Source organism: Pavona decussata, unplaced genomic scaffold, assembly GCF_977016875.1.
Source record: "Pavona decussata unplaced genomic scaffold, jaPavDecu1.1 SCAFFOLD_84, whole genome shotgun sequence".
Taxonomy (NCBI): Eukaryota; Metazoa; Cnidaria; class Anthozoa; order Scleractinia; family Agariciidae; genus Pavona; species Pavona decussata.
The window spans coordinates 82501-96654 of record NW_028145502.1 but is presented as its reverse complement, the minus strand read 5'-3'; the positions used below and the strand labels follow the sequence as shown (position 1 = coordinate 96654).

The 14154-nt window shown below is 39.9% G+C and overlaps 1 protein-coding gene across 1 annotated transcript; it reads right to left on the bottom strand.

Moving 5' to 3' along the window:
• Positions 1-226: 226 nt before the first annotated feature.
• Positions 227-12296, bottom strand: LOC146475243 (solute carrier family 35 member E1-like). The gene is made up of 7 exons (XM_085115595.1): positions 11936-12296; positions 11751-11755; positions 4785-4850; positions 3232-3369; positions 2531-2656; positions 1805-2047; positions 227-360 (listed from the first exon to the last, which is right to left on the bottom strand). Exons 1-7 carry the CDS (start codon positions 12255-12257, stop codon positions 253-255), a joined length of 1008 nt encoding a protein of 335 aa, XP_084971721.1. The 5' UTR covers positions 12258-12296; the 3' UTR covers positions 227-252.
• Between the last annotated feature and the right edge of the window lie 1858 nt (positions 12297-14154).

Below are 14154 nucleotides of genomic sequence, written 5' to 3'. Positions count from 1 at the left end.
ACAACTTCCTTTACACCGAAAGAGAAGATGTTAAAGGAGCAACTGTTCGCGGTTTAAAAATAGAAGTCGCACTGTTTTTTGATGCTAAAATGACGGCTGTGACGGCGTAAGATGAGAGATAACCAGCAACGTTACGTCCCGACCGAAAATAACCAATGCAAAGAGACTACACTGTACCGTTGCGTGACGCTAAAATACTGGCTGTAAGAACGGCGGTCGATTGGTGTATTTCTTGTCTTATCTCCCTTGTGCTCATACAAGATGATAGTGGATATGGTTATTCGTGACGTTGTTTTCAGTGGCAACATGTTTTTTGTGTACTGGTAGTTCATGCTTCCTTCTGTTGGCCTCATATTTTGCCTGAAGATAAAAAAGCAACAGTCAACTGATACTAAATGCCATGGGAAAAGTGCTTAATGTTAAAAGAAAGAGACTAATGAATAGAAATTGAGCCACGCGCACAATAAGATGAAAGGTGTTAGCTTGCAATAGCGAGATTGTCAGCCTTCATAACAAACAAAAATTCCCCAACGTTTCAATATCTCACTAGCTATATTTAATGAAAAAGACAAAAATAAATAAATAAATAAATAAATAAATAAATAAATAAATAAATAAATAAATGAATAAATAAAATCTACTAATCATGTAATTTCAAATGGCATAGAGAACGTTGCCCTGCTTACAACGACTTATCATTCCATAGCTTTTTCATGACTCGCAACCGCGTAGAAACCCTCGCAAGAGAAGCCGCTCTCAGTTAACCCAATCAAGACGTGGGTGGGGGGGGGGGGGGTGAAGAGAGATCTACCCGTGGTGACTTTGAACCTGAATAACTTCTTTTGTTTTTTAATATTTGTGCAAACGCCATGAAACTTGGTAACTTTTTCAGAAATTTATCTAGGAATAATTTGATGGGGCAGTTGGTGCTCATTGACTTTGATGTTACCAATGCAACAAATTTTGAAAGGTCGTTTTCATCAGAAATGGAAAATCCCATTTTTATATAGAGAAAAATTTACTTTTCTTACAGTAACTTTTATGTTTTTAGTTCATATTAGTGTTATTTCAGCGATTTACTTTTCGTTCAGTTTTGGCGCTTTCCCGAAGTTTTGGAGAAATCCAGAAATGCAAGATTATTATCCAAGATGGCTGCCATTTGGCAAACTTTAGAAATACTATTCAAATCCAAGTGTAATTGTCATAGCTTTAATAATCGAGGTTTAGGGTTACGAAGCGTCAATCCTAAGGGAACTGGTCAAAACAAGTTTGATCGAAGAGGGTCCATCTTGCCTGGGGTAGGGGGGATATTAAAGATACCACCTATCTCATGAGCAGTAGACTGTCTGTAGTGACAAAATTTTACTGACTTTAAAATTTGAGTTGACATAGAAATGTTCGGCAAGAGTCAGCACTGCTAGATTAACAAGAAAAGTGAGGTTTGAATCTACCGGTAATTGTCTTTTTTTTACTGCTGGATAGAGGGGTGGCTATGCCATTTTTTAAGGTTGAGGAAGGGGGGTGCAGGCAGAGACCACCATCTATTTTGTGGCTTGGTGGTCCTTTTCGAGTATAGAAGGGGAGTTTGGACCACTTTCCTAGGTAAGACTAAGTTGGGTACACGGTATTCATGAAAAACAGGTTTTAGTTAGATTTGTTGTAGTTAGGTTTTGAATTTTGTTTAGGATAGTTTGGTTATTTATAATTTTTATACTCCAGATGGATTTTACCGTGCTCAAATAAATAAAGAACTATAAGTATCCCCACCCCTCCCCCGCTTTCCATTCTACTAGAAATCACTCACCTTATTATACAAGAAAACTCCTAAGATGGCTACAAACATGCCCAAAACATTGACGACACCGACTGGATTACGCAGTAATAGCACTGATACTGTGATAACCAGTATTCTTTTGGTGGAGGCAGCAACTGAATAGCTTAGAGGTGTCACTAGTGAAAGAACTGTAAATGCAACCATATTCTGAGTAAAATTTAAAAATCCATTTAATGTTAGGATGACCAGCAGCCATAACATATCTTGTTTGCCCTGAAAATAAACAAACAAATATATCAATAAAGAAAATTAAGAAATAAATAATACAATGCAAATGAATGAATGAATGAATGAATGAATGAATGAACACATGGACGAGTGAGTGAGAGGACATACTAATAAATACACCAGTGACATTTGCGCTACCCTACAGCCATTCCAGAGGCTCTACCATCCTTCGTAGTAAAGACCTGATCCCACTTCTAAACTCAAATCAGCTTGAGTGAACATCAGCACAATATAAACAAACTGAGGTAACAACACATGTTCACAGTAGTACTGAACAAAATTTTTCAAATAAGAATTTATGCAAAATGTAATTTCTCTGACATTTTTTAGATCAGAAAATCTTAAAAGTGAAATTACAGTGTAAATATTACCAAAGAAAAGCTTAGATGATGCTGCATATGGATCAAGTCAGAGAGCGGACCTGGCTCTACTAAGTTAAATTATAGCAATATTAAAAGAAATCCTCACCGTCTCAATTAAAATAATTATTCTTCGTAAATCGTACAGAGCCCAAAATGGAAGCAGCATTGCTGAAGCTATAATTGCCATCAATAGCAACAAACGTAAGTGATTGAGGTGCAAGTCTCTCATTGCCTAAAAACAAACAAATGAATGAATGAACAAATATATAACATCTATGTGAAATAGGTCCACACCGAGTTAGTTCAATCTGCGCTGCAATTTTTTGACTTGGATCCAGGAGCACAGACTTATTTCCCTAAAGAGTGGGAAATAATCACAAGTCAAATATGCTTTCTTGTTCACACAAGTATCATGAACAAATTCTATCCTGATCTGCATTCCTAACCTGTCAAAATATGTGCTCTATTATTTTAAAGGCAAATGATTTGAGAGCACTCTTTTGTGATACCACAAGTGCCTTGAATTAAAGAATTAAATCTTTTTAACCACAACAGTGCCAAACTGTGGTGGAATTTTTTTCTGAGACCAGAAGACTCAATTCCATCACCAGCTCTTCAAATGATTGTAAATATATTGTCCCGTCTAAGTCAGAACCCCACACAAAAAATACTTATTAATTAATTTTGGATACATATAGTCTCCATACATGTAGTCATAAATACTGCTCACGGCATACCATTCATACATCTCTCTGCCTCTCTCCTGACAAACTCGCCCCTCGCCCACCACTTTCTGATATTTCTTACCTTTTTAGTAAAAATATTCTGTACAGCAAAAGTCAAAGTTGCCAACAAGGCACTTATAAGCCCAACACTATCAAAAGACAATTCAGTGGCAGTAGCAATCATAACTCCACCAACAACAGGAATTAATGAACAATAAACCTGTGCCATAACAAAAGGAAAATGTTTTATGGTTAGTACAAAGTTTACTGAATTTTCCAGAATCAAAAGTTAGAATTACCTTACACAGTACAACAAACAGCGCAACAAAAAAGTATTGGCCAGCCAGTAACCTTCACTTCAAGCCACAATCATGCAAACAAAAGTTTTCAACTAGGATCTGGTGTTCTAAAACCCCTTTAGCCCCAGCATCAGTGTACAAATTCTCGTCACTTTTTTAATCTATATTGTATGGAATTAGTTGGGAGAATTTTATCTTTGGTGATCACTTGCTTTATTCTCATGACCTGTGTATTTGTACATGCACCAAATATAATTTGTGAAAACAAAAGTTGATCACAATAGGGGCTTCAAGGCTTCACTCTGAACCTTACTTTGTATTTTATAGTGGAAATGCACTTAGCTACCCAAAGCTAGTTTATAACATTGTGTGCGTGCTTCCCTATCTTAATTCCTACTGGCATCATCATGGTACATTTCTCATCATACGCACGGCCATGCATCCATAAAATGACATGCAACTTGCAGACAAACTCAGGTTTCCGTTGCTTAGTTTTAGTTTGTAAAAACTAATTCAAAGAAGCAGATTTTCATTGGCAATTTCAGATGAAACTTTCTCGTTCAGACCATACTATTGTGGCGTGTTTGTAAACAGCTAAGAACCTTTGTTTTTCAGTAGAGCACATTTGTAATCAATCACAAATAAAACCTGCTTTCCACGTACCACATTTCGATACTTCGTTGTCACTATGTTGTAAAAGAATTGGTTCATGCTTTTAGCTGTGCGTATATCAAGTTATGGATGCACTTGGGAAGTTTGGAGAGCACTCAAGAAGCTAGCTTCTCTCGTGCTCTCCCAACTTCACGCATGCATCCATAACTCGATACACGCATGCTAAGCATGAACCAATTCTTAATTACAGGCATTCCACTCAGAAATGATGGGAAACAAATAACACTCAAATATTTAAACATAACAAGGTTAAAAATCTCAACTGCGGAGTGCCAGGAGGCAAACCAGCTGGCTATATACAAGCATGGCCAAGGATGGGGCTTGAACCCGGGACCTCAGGATTTCAAGTCTGGCGGCGGCCCTAAACCGCTGGCCACTCCACCTCCTCAAAGACAAAGAGAGACTAAATTGAAAGAAAACCTGTATAACAATGTAACCTGGAAGAAACTGGCGGGAGTCAGAAAGAAGAAAGCATTAGAAAAGAAACAGAACAAAGCTGAGGATGGAGGTGTTTCTTCAGGTGTACTGCCCTCCTCCTAGCATCCTCACCCTTTGGCTTACCAGAATGGCAAAACATCCCTACCATCCCTTCCCCCCTGGAAGGTTAACTACTGGAAATCCTGAAATATGGGAAGAAAACAAGCAAAGTGTAAGTGCCACCTACCTCTGTTGTTTGTGATTCTCCTAAAACTAATCTTGACAGAATTACTGTGAAGACTGGCATTGTTGCCTACAAATAATAAATACAGTCAAGCGTTACAAAAAGCATCTTTGTGGAGTTAATCATTCTTATGATTCTAATAGTCAAGAGAAAATAACATAAATATTTAGGTCTATTAGTTTGTGATTGTTTTGGTTCTTGCCATGTATTATTTTAACAAATCAACAGCAGTTTTCTATGGTCTATACCCTTATAGACCATTAAATTACATTATCAAATGTTCAATACTCAAGTTGAGCCATGAGCCACAGGAAAAACTACGAATGTAATTGACCTTATTTTCTGTTGAGAAAGTGTGCATGTTACATCTGATGTTGTTTTTATTGTCTGTACTCTACAAGCCAATCAGCATCCAGGAATATGAAAACTTTTGACAGTTATTGTAAAATGTTATTTGGACTAAATTTTAATTTGACAGCTCACATGTACCTCAGACTATAAATGGATATCCTGGGTACCTGTACACCACAATTACAGAATTGTATTGAAATGGTGGGATATTACGTACCAGTTAATATTATATTAATTTTATAAATAATAAGACAATATAGTACCTTTAAACTTCATGAGAAAAGTAATCGATATATTGATCACAGCAGAGTTACCAAATGTTTAAAAAAAATGCATGCCATCTAGAATATGTTCATTACTTGGATACAAAGGAAATGGTCTTTGTCACAAAGTACGTAAATACATGTACAGGGTACTTTATACATATCATTGGTTTAAAAGTACAGGCAAGGTTGATGTGGACCTACTACTAATACAAATACAACATAAAGCCCATGTACCAGGGTAACAAAATACAAGAAAATGAGGGGGAGACTATTAATAACTTTTTCCTGCAAAACTTAACAAAATATAAAGTCAGAAAATTAAAATATTATATGAAAAAATCTTTCAATTTGGTTGCAATAATATAGCTTCTTTATGGACAGAAAATGCATTTGCATGTACATCACTACAAAATAGATCCACACTGTGTACAAGTATACCATGGCCAAGTTTGCAAAGAACTCTTTTAAAAGGGTGCAGACTATCCCAAACAAAAGCAAGCATTAACAGGCATGGGAAAAGGCAGCGCACAGAATTGGAACTCGTGAAAAGTGTAAACTCATGCAAAGGAGCACTGGATAAGCAAGAATATTCATGCAATGAGCACCTCGAACCAAGATTATCAGAAATAGGGGCCAAAAAGATGAACAATGGTTTAGAGGATCTGAAGCCATACAGTGGGATCATGAGGTCAGTGAAACATTCAGAGGGCATCCTAACATAAAGCTGGCCAGTATGCGTTACTGGTCCATCGCTCTAGAGTCTGGATAAGATGGTCTGGAACATCATTCAGAGCTATGACTGTAGCTGTGCCAAAAGGATGTTTCCATGATCAATGTGTACAAAATAACCCTTGCAAAAGGGATTTGTTTTGGAAGCCTTAATACTGACATGCATACAGAATGGGGAGAGGCTAGAGTCTACTGCTATGTCAGCAACTGACAGGTGGATAGTAGAGGAGAAGCAGGCAAAGTTAGCAACAGTGAATTCAGCGAAGCAGAGGAGTCCAAACTAGCCTAAGGTACAGGCTACCCAGAACATGCAATGATCATGAGAGGTGATGTTCAGGGGCTGTCAGATGACCATCAAGATGCTGTCAATAATGGGCCGGCGAGAGGCAACAGGAGAGCCTTGTGAGCATTTTATTCCTCTCATAACTTGTTGCAAGCGTAAAAAATGAGCAAGGGGTCAGGAAAACCCTGTTCTAGGAGAAGGGATGGGATAACTAACAAATAGACTTTGATAGAGGCATGTTGAATGGAATCAGCAAGAAAAGAAACAAACAAACACAGCATCCACTCCTGAACAGGACAGGGAGAGCCATTGGGGTGGAGTTTTCCTTCCCAATGACAAAACTTGACGAATGCGAAGGCATAGGACTTGTCTTTAGATTGTTTGCAATCCTTGGGTAAGAAGGAAATGACACCTTTCTTCTAGAAGGGAGGAATCAAACTGTCCAAAAGAAGCTGTGGGACTGGGCAAGGTGCCGCCTGAGCTTCTAGAGCCAGATGCCAGAATTCCAACGACCACCGTAACTACATGTAATTTTTAACAGTCAAACAAAGGGGTGTCCCTCAAAGCAATCTGGAATGAGAGATGGACGAAGTCGGAGGAAAAGGAGACCTGTGTTTGTGATCCTATTTTTTAGAATTCTCCACATGCAAGGAATAGGCACAAGCTCCATGAGGTCCACCACAATGGCTGCAGCGATTAGCAAAACGACAAGATCTATTGGGTGGAAGATAAACCTCTGCTCCAAGTCCTGCAGACAATCTGTGACAAAGCCGCTCCAGACATTTCTGGCACCTTACTAAGGGGAATGTCGAGTCTGCCACATACCAATGCCCCAGCAGCACAAAAATTGTATAGCTGGATGTTCATGGTTGACCAATCGACGACTTTCACTGCCGCCAAATGCTCACAAAAAGCTTTATCATAGGCAAGCCACACCCGCCTATTGAACAGTCGATATGTACGAAGAATAAGCAATGAGGCAGGTCCTTCCAGCGCTGAGGAAAGCATGACATGAGAATTGGCATGAAAATAGCAAAAGCTTTGGACCAGAATTCGATATCCTTGATCCATCGACGGTTCTTTTTAGTTGAAGGTGTAAACACCAAGTGCCCATCCAAAATGACATGTGACTCTGGCTGGCGGCTCAAATTGACATATTTCTCAGTCGCAATCTGATTGACAGTCTTGGCCGAGACCAAGGAAAACCCAGAGCCAACAACAAAGGGCTGTTGGAGAAGAAAACCTGATGGCATGCTAGAAGGCACAGTGCTAACATCATTTGAGTCATAGCCGGAACAGGAGAACTGTGTGAAATCACTGAGCTTGTATCGGCAGGGGGCAGTGTCATGAAGGAAGACACAAATAAAGGAACAGCATAATTATTCATACCTTGGGATGCTAGAGGAAACAAGGTTGGTTGGGACGTGGAAAAACCAACGCCCAATGCAAGATGCATCGCCATGTGAGTGCCCAAATCCAACTGTTGAGAGGGAATGCCTCCAAGATATGCAAAGACCACAAACTTGAAGGCCAAGGCAAGGAAACCAACAAGGTAGAAACATCCGAAGATGCTGAGGTTTTTTTTGGTGGTGAAAGTAACTTTAACCCTACTGACAAGAGCAGCTAGAAAGGCTGGATCGGGAAAATTCACCACAGCCAAAGTTGGGACTGCAAGTGAACAGGGTAAAGCTACCAACGACACCATAGTCGAATTAGATAACACATCATTGCTTGTAGACACCAAACTTGTGAAGAATAGCTAGAAAGGGTGACTGAACGACTGTTTTTGGTCTGACAAGACCACAACATCACAATGCAAAAGGCTTGAAAATTAAGCAGGCTGAATGATGTTACTCACAGGCCAGCAAGTGGAGTAAGTGAATGCAAAACAAACCACGAGGGGCCCCCAGCAGAGAGCGCAAAGGTCACCCCTGAGTAGTGTAGAGAGACGACTGCTGACTGACAGTAGAGAGATTTAGCATCGCGTTTACAGTAAATGGCAAACGCCAGGCTGAAATTTTCTCTTAGATGAAAAACGAGGCTTTTTTGGTTTAAGCTTATCTCCACCCAGTCTTCGACAGCTATTGAGCAAACACGAAAAAGAGAGAAGTGAGTATGAGAAAGTTTATGCATTTTAGAACAAACAGCGGCTTGACGTTTCCTGTTTGGTCTTAGCCATAAACGTGAAGCTAAATCTCTCTATTGTCTTGATTTTAACCTTGCCTAAGTTACATTTAGCCACATATAAATAAGTTGTTTCAGGGAAGGGGAGGGGGAGGGTAAATCAGGTTCTCACTAAGAGAGAAAAGTCCTCCATATTTACGTACGTTATTATCATACCGTATTTATTCGTCTACAAGCCGAGCTTGGCTATAAGCCGAGACCCTAAACTTGTGAGACATGATAGTGGGCAAGAGCTTACAGAAAAAAATCGAAAAAATATCGGCTATAAGCTGAGACCAAGGTTTCTAAACAAAAAGTTACTTGAGCGTTCGTTCAAGAAACCTTTCCTCTCAGGAAACATGTTGAAAGTAATTGTTTACAATAAAATCACACCTTTTAGAAACAATGAAAAGCTTTTTAATTGATTCTAACTGCACTATAAAGCAGAAAACTTAAAACGAATGCCACCAGACTGATTTTTATCGTCACAAACTACCAACTGCTTACCGAAGCCAATAATCAATCGCTTGCCGTCATCATGCCGAAAGCACGCCGTTCATCGTACAATATGGCTTTCAAGCTTAAAGTTGTTGCAGAAGCGGAAGCAGTCGAGAACAACTCCGAGATTGCTCGAGAGTATGGACTTAGTGAGTCCATGGTCCACCGTTGGCGCAGAGATCAGGCCAAACTCTTCAACGGTGAGCTGAAGATGTCGGCAAAACGTACAACTATGGGTCTCAACTATGGAACTCAAAGTATCCTGAGCTAGACCAGCAGATATTGGAGTGGTTCACCGAACAAAGAGATCAAGGTGAGTAAATGTTTGACGCTGATTTGAGAGATCTCGTCGTTCCAGATTCCCTCCTTGTTTCTTTCCACAAGAAAGGGTGGATGGATGAGTCAGGTGTGAAAGAGTGGATTCGCCAGTGTTTGCCGCGGACCACTCGTAATGAACAGTCGCTGTTAGTGTAGGACTCATTCCGAGCTCACTTGACCGATGAAGTGAAAGAAGACCTCAACCGGCGGAAAATTGATGTAGCAGTTATCCCTGGAGGCCTGACCCCTGTTTTACAGCCGTTAAACAAGTGTTTGAACAAGCCGTTCAAGGACAATGTCCGAAGAAAGTACTCGGCCTGGATGATCAGCGGCCCGTTCGAGTATACTCCAGCTGGAAAGAAGAAGGCACCATCGAGAAATCTTGTACTTCGATGGGTGCACGAAGCATGGCGAGAGATTCCGGCGGAGATGGTTACTAAGTCCTTCAAGACCTGTGGAATCTCCAACTCTTTGGATGGAACTGAGGACGACGTCGTGTACACTGAAGAGGTGCAGGAAATCGATGACGAAGAAGACAACGAGCTCGACACGGAAAGTGAAGGCGAGAGCGATGGCGAGTAAACTGTTGGTCAGTTGAAAGCTCTTTAACAAACGGCTCCTTTAGGAGCCACCACATATATAAAAGTCAATGACCAACTTCAATTTGTTTTTTCATATATTTCTGTATGCAGTACTATCTCGGCTTATAGACAAATAAATCTATGTTTCCCATGAATTTGCTGTTTCGGAAAAATTTTGTTTGGAAAAACACTCGGCTATAAGCCGAGGACCCTTCTCTAGTTCAAATTTTCGAGATTTTGGTAAAGTTTTGTGAAAAAATTGCTCGGCTTGTAGACGAATAAATACGGTAGGTATCTTCATTGTCGAAATAGTGTTAACACTTGTAAACAATGTCCAGTTCCTAAGTGTTGTTACAGGTACATCAAGTTGTATCCATTGGCTTTCTGTCACATCTTACATCAGGTGTCAAATTTGTTCCTGTTCTTGTTTTTCTCTTTTCTCGATTTTTCATGTTACTCTTTTCCCGTAATTTTAACTTTTAATGTTTTCCCTTAGCTTAAGTTTACTATTTTTTAGACTATTTGTTTTTTCTGTTACATGCCTTCTCATTACTCTGTTACTCATTTTAGTAATGTCCGTTGGTTTGTCTTTAGCCTCTCTCTAGTGTTCCGTGCTGTTCTATTAAATGCAATAATTCGGTTGCTTGTTTGCTACATATATTCCCTTCAACACGGGGAACTCAAAATGTAATGGCATGGCTTTAAGCCACATTTTCAGCTCACATTGTGCAGTTTCTGATAACAGTAAGAAACAAGAACTGAAGGTAAGTGCTCCATCTTCTGGCTTCTTGATGGAATTCACAGCTGAGTTATCATAATTATGGGCATCTACATGCAAAAGTCCTAATTTCCGGGACTATAGAAATGTCTAATGTTTTTCCACTAATTTTGGAGCCAGCACAAAATACTGTATTTATTTGATTAACTGCCCACCTTCAAATAAGCACCCATCCTGAAAGTCCCAAAGCATAATAAGTGCCCACCCACACCCCCTCTCAACAAAAAACATTTCTGTACTAGCCCAGCGTGAAGTAAGAGGAGCCTGAGTTGCGTTCCAAAATTGGTTTTAGATGAACTTTTATATTGTTTATGGCTTGTTCATGTTAGCTTTTGTACTTTGTTTTGTCTTGTTGAAGTGAAATAAACTGTTATCCCTTGTTTGGTTATTCTCTAAAAATGTCCTCGCTTGCTGAAAATGTTGGGAAAATAATAAGCGCCCACCCTCAAATAAGTGCCTACCCTCATAGGCCCAAAATGAAATAAGCACCCAGGGCGGTTAATCGAATAAATACGGCAAGAGAGATTTGTATGGAAAAAAAATTAACATAAATGTGCCCATATCTCTTTTGGCAAGAATAAGCACTTAATGACTGGCCACAAGGGAAACAGTGAGTTTTGTTTCCCAACAAAACTCACTGTTTCCCATGGGGCCAGTCATTAAGTGTTTTGTTATACCAGCCTCCAAACTCAAAAATAGTGCTATAACTGTAAACTAAATTATTTTATTGATGCGGGCTGGCACACAAATTTGCCGTGGATTCAAGGTGGATGACCTGATCACATGCGAGTTGAAAGTTCAAGTTGTTGTTTTCCTAGGGAGTAAGTGAGTTTTGACCCATGACACGGAACAGGTTCTCCTCCAAACGTATTTGAGTTGGGAGGTACAACAAGATGTTATGTTATGTCCTCAAATCTCATAGTTTTACAAATTTCAAATGTATTAAAAGTGTACACGTAACGCTTTAGTGAACTCTACACCAGATCAACAATACAGACTCACCTTCACTGGATTACGGTGTCGAATAAAGCAATGAAAATTAAACAAAATAGAAAGAGCATTAGTGCCACAAAATTACTCCTTTTCCCTCTTCGGGAAAAATCAAGACTGATCATGATCATGAGATTTCAAGTGCTAATAATTCATGAAGTATCAACAATACACAACTGATATTATAACAAGCTTACCTGTATGAGCGTAAGAAACAGCTACTTTCCATATACTAACATGACTCGTAATAGAAGAAAACGCCTTTCCGAAGGAAAGCGGCAAAATCAACTTCACAAGACTGGATCTTGGTATCGAGCGCATAGGAGGAACTTTCCAAATGTGAAGAGTTGGCGATAAATACAACGCTGTAGAAAGCACTTGGACCATTGCAACAGTAACAGGGAAAGGAAAATCGATTAGTATTTTCTTTCCAATGACATTGTTCGTTGAACTGATGGTGTACCAGAGAGAGCACAACAAAATTATTCGAAATGCTTCGGTACGAAAACCGACCGCCATCTTTGGTTTTAAAACACATGCGACACGTCATTTGCCATGCAACCCCGCTTCCGGTTGTGAGATGTGTTTGCTTTTCCGGCCTGGGAGGCGGGGGTGGGGGGGGGGGGGGTGGGAGGGGGTAGGGTTAGACTCCCTCCTCCCCGCTCCGAGAGCTCGTTCTCAGGCTACGTAGGTTCTACGCAAGTTGGTGGGCGGAGACAGCAACTGAATAGTTTAGAGGTGTCACCAGTGAAAGAACTGTAAATGCGACCATGTTCTGAGTAAAATTTATAATGTTGGGATGACCAGCTAGCAGGAAATGTTACGACATTGAGCTTACGACCTAACAGACAAGAAGGAGAACGCTTCTTTCCCGACAAAAGGGAGACCTTCTAACTCAACGATTCTCCTTGATCTTCATATCATAGCATTCCAAATTTTCTCTAGAAACCTAGTGAAGCCAAATTAAAAAAGCAAAATTGCTGCGACTTAGAGCGCAACATGTTCGGCAACGTTCTGAATTTTTATTACAATAGTATCGTTCCAATTGTTCGGTTGTGTCCTCAGTCTATCTACATTTTTGGAAATCAGTTGACCGGTTTTCAATACCATTTATTTCTCCCCCAGAAACAGGAGCCCAAAGGAGAAGCGCGACACAAATCTCACTACTGTCTCATGTTTTGACCTAGTAACTATTACCATGAGAAAACTGCGTGAACGCATTGTTGAAACTAGGAGAGAAATCAAGAAAACCGTGAAGTCATGGTTGAAACTACGGAGGGAAATCAAGGGACCTTATTTGTTTCAGCTAAAACTCAAGTGCGTCAAATGGAGAACGGGGAGGAGACTCCTTGAAGTTTCTCGCGCCTGCGGCGCTCGCTTTTCGCGGCGAAGCCGCGAGAATAACTTTGCTACAAAATAATTCTAGAACAACAAGAGGAAAGAAATCAAATCAATTCTTGACAGGAACAACTCGTCCTCTGTTCTAGCGCATTTTGGAAACAAAAATACGAAAACTTGGAAAACATTAGCCCAACATTTTTCAAGTTTCAATCCATTCCGACCTACTCCGTCTCTGGCCAGAGGCGGGACTAATCGACAGTCTTATTGCACTGGGTGCTAATTTATAACAAAACTAGACATCATTTTTTTGTTTTTGTTGTCAGACAAACATTTTTGGGTTTTGAAATGATATCAAGTTTTCGTGATACTTCCCCTTTAAATAGGGTATCAATTTTCGTTTGTCTCATCCTTAACCGCTATCCGAAATTCATGGGAGTACCCCCCACCCCCCGGATTTTTAGACCTGATGTTATTATAACTTGCCCGATTCGGTCCTGACAAGTCATGTTGCCATGTTTTCCGATATAAATAAATTAACGAAGATGCTGCATACCTACCAGCTGACTTGCTTGCTGGATAGTTGACAGACATCACACTTACAACTGGCTGGGAGTTTCATATCTTAAAAGTCTTGCTCGCTGGCAGTGAAGATCGTGCATTTTTTTTCCAAGGAACACTCAGCTAGTGTTTAGTGCAACACACGAATAAGTTTCTCTAAAAGAGTCGTTGGATACTTCTGCTTGTTTTAGTTGGAGCATGCGATTCTAAGCAACCTTTGTTTTAAGTGTGAAACAATAGAGGACAAAAAAGTACTTGAAGACTGTATTAGATACATTTTTAAACTTGCTGAACTTCCCATACAATGTCAATGTTTCACTCATAGACATTCAAATCCTAGCAGTCAGTGTGCATGCATGCATATATGACTTGTAGGGGAAGCAGGAACCAAACGCAGTATAGTAGTGCACAACTCCAGAGCGCCTCGGTCAATGGGTTTAAGCTTATATGAAGTACTCTTTTTAAAATTACCCATCAATCTTTGTAATCTGTTTGTCTTGGTTTCACTGCACACGTG